The sequence below is a fragment of the Stylophora pistillata genome, chromosome 1 (genome assembly GCF_964205215.1).
Source record: "Stylophora pistillata chromosome 1, jaStyPist1.2, whole genome shotgun sequence".
Classification (NCBI taxonomy): Eukaryota; Metazoa; Cnidaria; class Anthozoa; order Scleractinia; family Pocilloporidae; genus Stylophora; species Stylophora pistillata.
This window is the reverse complement of record NC_142519.1, coordinates 43,961,923-43,972,224: the sequence shown is the minus strand read 5'-3', so window position 1 is coordinate 43,972,224 and position 10,302 is coordinate 43,961,923. Positions and strand designations below refer to the sequence as shown.

The window sequence follows — 10,302 nt, the reverse complement described above, 5'->3', positions numbered from 1 at the left end:
AATAACAAAATCGAAGATAATCGAAAGTTTTACGCACTGGGTGGGTTCGAGGTTTCTACCTCAGCTAACTGATCGCTTCCCGACTGTACTTTTCAGTTTAAGTTACGATTATCAAAGGCTTCCCGCCCGTGAAGTTGCCAAGGCTTTAGTAAAAAGACGAGTTGGTCTCGTCGGAAATTGATCAGCTCACGAACTATTCCTTCTTATATTTTCTCGAGTATCTGCGTTAAGAATGTTCTTGGAACGCGAGTGGACTGCGGACGAGAAATATTACTTATGAGTGAATGGGGCAACAGACACCAATAAAAATTTGAGCCATGGTTGAATTCAATTCCTCAAAGCCAAGTTTAAAGCACACCCAAAGTTTCGTAATACCCCGAGCTTAAAGGTGTATAGATAATCGAAAGGGTAAAAAAAAAACAAAAATGCTTATACATCGTTAAATTTGGAGATAGCTTACATCATGAGGGGACGCAAATCGTCTGCACTGGAAGTACACATCAAACTCCCCAGGCGTTCTAATCCCATTAAATATGTGGTTTTTATGTCAGCGTTTGCATGGTTAATATCGTTAGCGCCCCTTTCGGTTGGATCTGGACGGTGTCTGGTTTTGGATCTGGACAATGTTTTTTTTTTTTCCCAGATTGCTTTGTGTGCATGTAGTTTTCTTAGTTATTTTCCCCAAAAATGGCGCCCAGGAGAGGTTTTTCGACCTTCTCTCGCGTCGTCAGTGATGCATTAAGCGAGGATAATTACTGGTATGTGCTCACAAGAGAATTTTGTGGAATTACTCCTCTGCAATATTTTAAGCGATCGCCGATCGTGACAACTTTTCCAGAAGATTTCTGCCGAATTGAAAGCGACAAACTTCGGCTTCTCGATGGGCGCCCCTTCGTCAACAAGAAAAATTCCAGCGCATTTGAAGTTGTTTGCTCGTCTTTTGGGCTTGTATCGGTTATTCTGAGGAAAAAAAGAGGTTCTGAAGAAGGAGGATCCGCCGCGATTTATAAAGTTAAAGAATTTTTGAATGGCTTGGATTTGAGTTCCCTCAAGGGAGACGGCAACGACTTGAATTGCGAGCGACCACGTGCAGCTCGGCGCCTTACAGCGTAGTCACTAAAACATGGAACGACCTACAACCACCTAAAACCACCTAAAACCATCTACAACCATCTACAACCACCTACAACCACCTCAAAAAATTCAACAAGCACCTACAACCACCTCAAAAACATCTACAACCACTCGCAAACAATCTAAAACCATCTAAAACAAGGTATAACTGTCTGAAATAAGGCGAGACGACAACATGTCACGTACATGAAATACGAGAATCGAACAAAACATCCACTCCCCCTCCCCCCAAAAAAAATCTTACTCTTACTCTTACTCTCCCTGGTCCCTTGCGTCATCAACCATTAAGCTTAACACAAACCTTCCACCGCACTGTCCTCATATGTTGGGAGGGCTGGGATATGAGTTTGATTTTGTTTCCTCTCTCTCTTGTGAAACTTATCGACAATTTGATTATAATTTAAGCAACAACTGATGGTTTGTGATTTTAAATTGTTTTAAAATCATGTTTAAAATGTCACATTACCAGTGATTACATATGGTGGGAAACCTGGAATATGTCTGGAAAATTTCATTTAGAATCTTAGCGGGAGCAAAACGTGGTCATGAGTCACCATTGCATAATTGTCACCATTCGTACAACTGCGAGCGGTATGAATGCAGGCACGATGGCGTTCTTACGAAAGGAAAATCCGGAAGGTACGTACAGTTCCTTCTTATTCATACTTTCTCTAAACTGCTTGAATTCCGCCTTTTCTCTTAAAATCCGTCTAGTTGTTATCTCCGCCAGCCCGATTGAAAGCCACGACGTTATATAACACCTAATGTGACTGTTTTTTAGCCATAGTGGTACTCAGTGATTCGGATGAAAACGAAGAGAATGAAGAAAAGAAAATTCCAAATAAAGTACGAAAGGTGAGTAACAAAAGCTGTTCACGGAGACTATTAATACATAGACTGTTCACAGTCCCCAATTTTCGCGTAATATCGTCGAGATCGAGCGCTGTGCGTTACGGGCTGCCATCTAGCAGGAGTGTCAAAACTACTAATCCCCGCCGCCTCTTTGGTACATTAAAATCATTCAAGGTTTTAACGGTAAGACGCACTATATCTCGACAAGTAATAGTTGACACTACAGCTGCCCCCGCTCTGTATATTGTCGTTAGTATTCTTGATCGTTGCGTAGCTTTTTGAAATATACCCATTCAAAATTAAGATTTTCTCACATATTCCATACACTTACAATAGGTGAGAGTAAAAAACAGGAAACGCGTAGTTTTATGCACTGGTTCAGTTCGATTTACGCAGCTTTGATCTGAAAGCATAATTTATTCTAAACCATAAGACAAAAATTAATTAGAAGTTTTATTTTTTCGCGATTTCTCTTTTACTTTCTACATACAATTCCTTTCATTTGCATGAGAGTAAGTCTGACAAATGAACGGATTTGATCAATTCACGTTCGCGCGTTCTAGCCTTTTTTAAAACTGTATTATTCCCGGAAGGACATCGGTGAGCGAGGAATAAGTTAGCACACAATAGCTGTGGTCACACTTCAGACTTTTTACCTGGGGAAATTGATTTTTTAAGTGCGACTGATTTTTCCCTTGGTAACTTACCTCAGGGAAATTTTATCGTCTGGGGCTTGGATATGTTTCGAGAACAATAGACTTTCCCTTGACAGCTACCCCAAAGCGATAGCTTGGGAAAAAGAAATACCTAGGTTGCTAGCCAATAGACACTCATCGGCGAAGGTCCTGATGACAGAACCGGACATAGCTCACGCGATGAAAAAAATTGGGGGGTACGGGTTGTCTACGTCTTCGCCTGTTTCACCTTGAGACATTGAATTAACGTAAGAAGTAACAGCGAGATAAAAGAAAAAAACGTCTCTTTGATCGGCTAGATCCTTGCGCATCTTGCTCTCTTGAATTTATGCTCCAAAAAATTCAACTGTGCGTGAAAACCTTGGAAGCCGATAGCGGTAGTGCGACTTTCCCAGAATTTTTTACTTAGGTAAAACAAACCCCGAGATTAATTTAACTCGTAAGATTTTTGATGAATTTGCCCTAGGTAAATCGGTTTTACCTTGGTAAAAGTCCGTAGTGTGACCACATCTAATATGATTGTCGGCGAATTCTGTAATCATCCATCGCTCTGCTAGTGATAATCTAGCCGTTAATTCACTCGTCTTGCTTGTTTGGGACTGAGTGTTATTCCCCCGAAGAGAGAGAAAGAGGACGCCTTCCATTCAACAAAAATTCCGGTTTGAAATTTCGGAAGTTCCACGTGCCCGATACATTCCGGTTGAATAGACCCGACCTAGGCCACTGCGCGTTTGGTTGGTTGTTGGTTTTGTAAGCAGGATAAAAGAGAGGGGTATTGGGACAACAATTTTGCCAAATGGAAAGGGACACTTCGGTCTCACGGATCGAAATGACCAGACCGATCAAGGTGGACCACCTCCTGAGCTGATCCCGAATATTCGGTTCGGACCAAACCTTCGATGTGTAAACAAAAATTTCCGGAATTTCGGGTTCAATGGAAAGCGCCCAGAATGTCCAATCAAAGATTTGTGAACTCGTGTCTGGCAAACTCTCCAAATGTTTACATATACACATAATCGTTTACAAGAAGCATACTGCCATTAAGTTTTGAAATCAGGAGAACGCTTCGAGCAGCCAAAGATGAACACTTGACACTTGCTGATTTGTTTAACGACTGACCATTATTGCCTGTTTCTGAGAACCATCATAACTGGATTCATGGAGACTTCTTTTGAGATTTAAAACCCGAAAATGAAGGAGGCAATTTGTTTTCTTTCCGGAAGCTGCTATCGATGGATGAGGCTACTACACAGGGAACCCATGCAAACCAAAGTGGGAGAAGCGGGGTCGAAGTTAGGCGTCAATTACCAGCCGCTGTTCGGGAAAATGAGCCCACACTCATCCCCCCCCTCCCCCCGGGAGGAGGAGGATCAAAGACCAGACCCGGAGACGGCGGAAACGGAGCCTATTTAAGTCTTTGACGGGCGCTTCCGAAGTTTATAACCCACTTAGATCCCCTAAAACATCATCAGACTTTTTCCATAAAGTTTGATTTTGAACTCGCCTCTTAAATGTAAACTTAAGACGGGTGGTACTGTTGGTAACGACATTTTTGACCAAATATTCATTAAATCGGAAAAACTGACTTTCTTTTTCATAGCCTCTTATTTAGTTGTACAAAGTTACGCCCACCGAGTGAAAGCAACGTTTCCGCGACTAATATAATTATTACAGTTCCTTATATTTCATTTTATACATAGATGGAAGAAGATACAGAAAACATGCCTCTGTTAATGGATAAAGACAAGTATGTAACTGTTTGACCTTGTTGTTACAGTAAGCCAAAACCGGGTCAGTATAAAGCACGAACTTGGTATAAAACTTTGGACTGGATATAAAACTGGCACTAGGTATATGAAATGCGGGCTAAAGACTGGGTAATAAGAACCGGACTGAGTTCTTTAGGCAGAATGCCTCGACGGGGATGCTCCTCGTCTCCACTGTCGTTTCCAGAAAATAAATATGTATCTATATAAATAGGACTGTGACTATGACTGTGAAAGTGGATAATCACGAACGTGTTAGGAACGTTTGTTTTAAAAATATAATGAAACGGAACTACTCACTCCCGTTTTCTTTGGACTGTCCATTAGATATCTCCTGTAAGTAGCCTAGACGACAGGCGTTTCGTTCGGGTACGCGAATGGCGTTTCTGCTCGAGCTACCCCCTCAGCAAAAGAACGCATAGCATTGGTTATTGCTTTTTCCAATCATATCCCATGAGATTTTCTATTCATTTTGTTCATTCATTCATTCATTCATGTCTTTATTTACTGTTTCATTTCTTTATTCAATCTTTTTTAATCATCATTCGTCAGTCACTTAGTATCCATAAAACCCTCATCTATACATGAGTCTCAAAAATGGGGTCCTCGGTGTGTAATAAATTACCACTTATCAAAACTAGGTTATTCAAACAGAAACTTATTGTTTTTTTCAGAAGCTTAAAAACAACAGAAGATATGGACCATTGTACTATCCTAAACATCCTACTTGAAAACCCGGAAGAATTAGATTTGAAACACAAGCCCTCTGCTATAAGGGAGGATAAGATTTTTACTCTCGATCAGAGGGTGATACCCATAGCTTCTGCAGAAGCAGATGATAACGGAGCATACCTTTCCAAAGGAAATGCAAAGCGCTACTACCAATACAGCAGTACTTCCGGGTCTCGTACAGTCCATTTGGAAAATGGGTTGTTCTTTGCCAATAGAAAAGCAGCGAAAGGCTACAAAAAGGATTATGTTCCGCCGGAGGAGGTTTATGAACTTACAAGACATTACAAAACGAACAAAGCCAACCCGTCATTTTCAAGGACTTTTGTCACAGTTAAAGCAGTCAATGAACGAGAACCAAAGCCTTGGTATTTGGTCATGTATAAGTGGGCAGGTGGAACTAAAGAGTTTATCTTACAGCGCCATGGTAACGCCATGAAACCTACGGTATCAGCCTATTTCCGGAAAGATCCTGTAGTTTCTGAGACGATTGACGAGTATCTAGACCAAGGACTGTCTATTGATAACATATACGCTACAATGTCAAAACAAGTTTGTCAAACTGTCAGTGAAACTATCTCAGGACCAAAAATGATAGAAAACCGAAAGTTCCACAAGAAAGCATCTGAAGAAACACGGGATACTGCTGAGAAGCACAGCGAAGCGGAATCGTTGATATCGAGCCTTAAGAGCGTATCAAGCATAAATACTGTGTCCTTTACGAAAACACAATACTCATGTGTAAACATTCCTGAACATGTGCTAGAGGATGTACACAGATTCTGTGTACTTGGGAACAGTATATTGCAAGTGGACACAACCTTCGAACTAGTTGATGGTTTGTGGCTTACAGACACCACTTTCAGTCACGAGGCCCTGATAAACCACCGAAATGGAAAGCACCCTGAATTTCCGGGCCCTAGTTTCTGGCACTTTAAGAAGGACCGCGAAACCTATCGCAGGTTTGCAGGTGAATTAGCCATTGCCAAGCCAGAACTACTTAAAATCAAGAAGGTTGGTCATGACCTCGACAAGGCAATAGCCAAAGGCATGACAGATATTTTTGAGGAGGCTCAAAACGTGTGGTGCACACAACACATGAAAGAACGAGATGCCCAAAAGCTGAAAACAATGGGATGTAACGAAAGCACACAGAGGAGAATTATGGCTGACATCTACGGATGTCAACAACAGATACTACTGGAAAACGGTCTAGCCGACTCAGAAGACCCAGCTGACTATGAAGCAAAGCTAGCGAGCTTGAAGGACGTCTGGGATGGCCTGGTCCCAGGTTTTTATGAATGGTTTGACAAGCACCGCTCTGAAAAATTCAAGACTTGCCTCATTTATTCAGCTCGCCAAGAACTTCGGCTAGGCGGGCGTTTCTATACCAACGGGCTTGAATTGAAGCATAAGCTACAAAAGAAACGCTTGCGGGAGAGCGAAGTGCCAAAAGAAGTTGCCAAAGTGACCGAAACACTGGAAGGTTGGACCAAGGAATTCTACGCAGAGGAGGAAAGGGCCCTAAGAGGTTTGGGAAAATATCGCCTTGCTCCTGGATATGAACACTTCCTGGTCGATCCCGTCGCCTGGAATAAATGGGGTCCCCAGCGACAGGCGCAGCATTTGTCTAGTTTTCGGCAATTCACACCCAAATCTTACAACACTTACAAGAATCCGAGTGCTGCTGGTCTCAAGGCAGCTCCTTCAAAGAAAGTACGAAGATGCACTCTTCCAGAGCCGGAGCTATTTCTAACTAGAACAGATCCAGAGCCTCAAGTGGTGACTCCCTTGCGACTCTACAAAGGCGCCAATAATAATCAGTGGGAGGTAATTGTAACTCTTTTTCCCTTACTTTAACAATTTCAATTGTATGTTTATTAGTTTTAATTTTGGTTTTCGGTCCCTTTTTTAATTATCTAGCCATTCTATTTCAGGTAGTTTATTTGTGTGTATATTTGTGCTTTTTTTTCGTTTGTTGATTTGTTATTTTCGTCATCGTAATATTGGTCGTGTTGTGTTTCTCGCCAATTTTTTGGTAACACTGCAGCATAATATGAAATGGATACCTAGACGGCCCGTCATTATGGGAATCACGAGTAGGATGAAACAGGCCCTTGTCGTGAAAACCAATAGGTCCTTTTATGGAATAATGTAATTGACGGAAACCTTTTTTCTTGTAGGTTACAAAAAGCTCGTCGCAAGGTCCTGCGCTGGGTTTCTTGGACCCGGAAAGAATTACTGGAAAACAATACCAGTTGGTGAGCAGGGACGACCACAAACTTTGCCCCAAGACTGTACAACGATGCGAACAATGTAGGACAGCGTTTAATTTGACAGACAAGGTGATAGTGAAAAGTGTAGGAATTAGAGAACGTACTGAAAAGACAGGCAAAGTAGTCAAATACTCGGGTAATGTTTACTTCCATTACCTCAAACAATGTCTCAAGGAGTACGATCAAAACTTTTCTTTTTCTGCTATTACTGTGCCTGCCCGTACCCTTCCATTTCTTCCTGAAGGAGGGCAGGCGGTACTGGAAGCCAAAGGGCTCATTATAGAGAAGTAGGGCAGAAATCACCGACAGCCAGCGGTCAAATTTGCGGGCTCATGCCTGTTTTACATTTCTTTCAAAATATTGGCACAAAAATGTCAAAATTGTTGTTAAAAGTAAAGAATCAAGCTTTAAAGTATATTTTACATCTTTAAAGGCAATGTAAAAGCACCAAAAGCTTTCTTTCGTTAAAAAAAGAGTTGCGCATACCCATACGTTCTAGTCACGCTTGCTGTCACGGGTTGTCACGGACATCACACCATAGCCAGATAAAAAATACAATCGGAGGCTGCTATCTATGCAAAACAGCGGTTTTCCCACGTGTAATGATATATTTCATGTAAGCTTTTCCGACTTTGATGTTCAAAAACGGCGGAATCTTGTTTTGTGCCGCAGAAGCGACAAAACTGTTCATGTCTTCGGCAATTTCGGGCGCCATTGGCTCGTAATTTCATCTGTATCTTTAACTTCTTGAGGAAATTTTTGGATGCAACATTCTGCCGTAGAAATCGTTTAAAATGAAAGATAATAGGCCCAAGTTTGTACCGCGACTTTCGCAGGTTTTCGGCCGCACCTTTCTCGTCTTTAATATTGGTAATTTTAGCTGATATATAGTGTTTGTATGGCGAGATACATGGCGCTGGCGTAATTTGCCGAGGAAACGAGAGTAAGGACCTCAAAACTACGCACAAAGTAGCCTCATTCTGCCACAATAACATAGCGACGTTCGCTGGTGTGAAAATCCTTTTCAGTTCATTGTAATTATTAAGAATTTCTCTCTCGCCATACAAATCCTTATTAGAGTCAGACATTTGTAAAGGTCATTAGGATCCGTAATGCGCATGCTTAGCGGCCATGCTGTCCTCAATTTCTGCCCATAATAATAATAATAATGTTTATTACTTATATTGCGCAGTCTAACATGCAAAAAAGATATGATCGAATGCGCATTACATTAATAGTGTCCCAAGGAGAGCGAGGAATTCACGGCCTTAGTGATGATAGGGAGAAGCGTATCGGACATGCCGACTACTAAATTGGTCGGCATAGGATCAAGTTGTAGATCAAGTTTCCCTTCCAGAAAAGTGAATGGAATTTTTTTTGTTGTTACAGTTCAAAATTAAGGAAATTGCGACTTGCATAAAAGTTGCCGAAGGCCGAATGGGCTATTGGCTCAGAGCCCATTCGGCTTGAGGAATAATTTGTAAATATTTGTTGGTTACAGTTCAAAGAAATTGCGACATGTCAAAAAAGTTGCAAACACTTTTAGTAAATACTGGGTTTATGAAAATGCATTAGATTTCCATTCTTGATTCGAAAATTACATGGGTATTACAATTAAAAAATTAGGAATTATAGCAACTAAGAATTATAGCAACTTGAATGAAAGTTGACAAAGGTTTAAGAAAACACATTTAGTCATACATGTATTTAGAAATATATGTCGGTTACAGTTCAAAAAGAAAGAAATTGGAACTTGAATCTAGGTTGCAAAGACTGAATTTTAACATTTGTGCTGAAGTCGAGCTAGCTTAGAACGGAATTAGCACGACATTTGAAACAGGCCTTATTTAAGATGGATGTGTATGTCGAGGTAGCGGATTTCATACACTTAGCACTGCAGCGTAAAGCAGATATTGCAATGTACTTTTGACATCGCAATTAAAAGGTTTATGGATATAACTCTACTGACTTTCAAGGCCAGGTTGATCGAAGCACGGTTAAGGTAACCCGGGGTTAGTGCAAATTAAATTGAAATCGTATATGAGAGCCTTAAAAGCACTTTCAGTATAATTCGTTTTTTAATACAATTTGACTGCATGCTCTGAAAAAAAAAAATAAAGAAAATTATCAGAGAAAATGCTTTTTAACAAGAGGAAAAGAAACCCCAGTCAAAATATAACCCTGCCTTCGCGCTAATCGGCGGAAAGCGGGGCCCGGCATATGTAACATCAGCATCATCTTTTAACAAATAAAATTTGATTTACATTGATGAACTTAGCGTCTTTTCTGCATTACAAATACCCTTTTCTTCAAGAATGCCTGCCGACCAACTTTCCCTGATCGCTTTCCAGACGTTTCAACTAGACGAATCTTTTTCTGGATTCGTCAGAGTTTCCATATTCGCTATTCGCAGGAGTGGGGAATTCGAAAAGACAGTGCGGTTACACTACACATATAGAATTCAAGATGACTATTATGACTGTATATAAAGTTTTAAACTTTAGTTTTGGGATTCAAAGTTTCCGGAAACACAAGCAAACCATGGTACATCGTTTTAACCAGTCTCTTCTACTTTCCAATCTTAGCCTCCAACTCCGGCCCACACTTTTCTCTACTAGCCTTTTTTTTTTTTTAGTCCTAGCCTCCCCCCCCCCTCCCCATTGTTTAGGGTGAACCAAGATGTAGTCTCTCGCAGAATCCACGTGTCTCATTTGTAGAGCCTGATTTTATACAACTATTAACCCGTTTACAGTTGCACGAATTAGAAAACATTATATAGTGATATTTGATGATTCTTTTCAGCAAAATGAATCAAAACGTTCTTACCAGTGACGGCCCTTGGCGGGGAGG

General features: G+C 40.9%; 1 protein-coding gene across 1 annotated transcript; it reads left to right on the top strand.

Annotated features, from left to right (window-relative positions):
- The first annotated feature begins 1,531 nt into the window (after window positions 1-1,531).
- LOC148742701 (uncharacterized) lies at window positions 1,532-7,814 on the top strand. Its single transcript, XM_088758359.1, has 5 exons — window positions 1,532-1,773; window positions 1,916-1,989; window positions 4,382-4,428; window positions 5,122-7,006; window positions 7,360-7,814. Exons 1-5 carry the CDS (start codon window positions 1,680-1,682, stop codon window positions 7,741-7,743), a joined length of 2,484 nt encoding a protein of 827 aa, XP_088614485.1. The 5' UTR covers window positions 1,532-1,679; the 3' UTR covers window positions 7,744-7,814.
- Window positions 7,815-10,302: the final 2,488 nt, after the last annotated feature.

Bases quoted from the DNA above. Each gene is read 5' to 3' on its own strand.
- LOC148742701 (XM_088758359.1), top strand. From the start codon at position 1,680: ATGAGTCACCATTGCATAATTGTCACCATTCGTACAACTGCGAGCGGT. The intron at 1,774-1,915 runs GTACGTACAGTT...ACTGTTTTTTAG, and splicing joins ACGAAAGGAAAATCCGGAAG to CCATAGTGGTACTCAGTGAT. The intron at 1,990-4,381 runs GTGAGTAACAAA...TTTTATACATAG, and splicing joins TTCCAAATAAAGTACGAAAG to ATGGAAGAAGATACAGAAAA.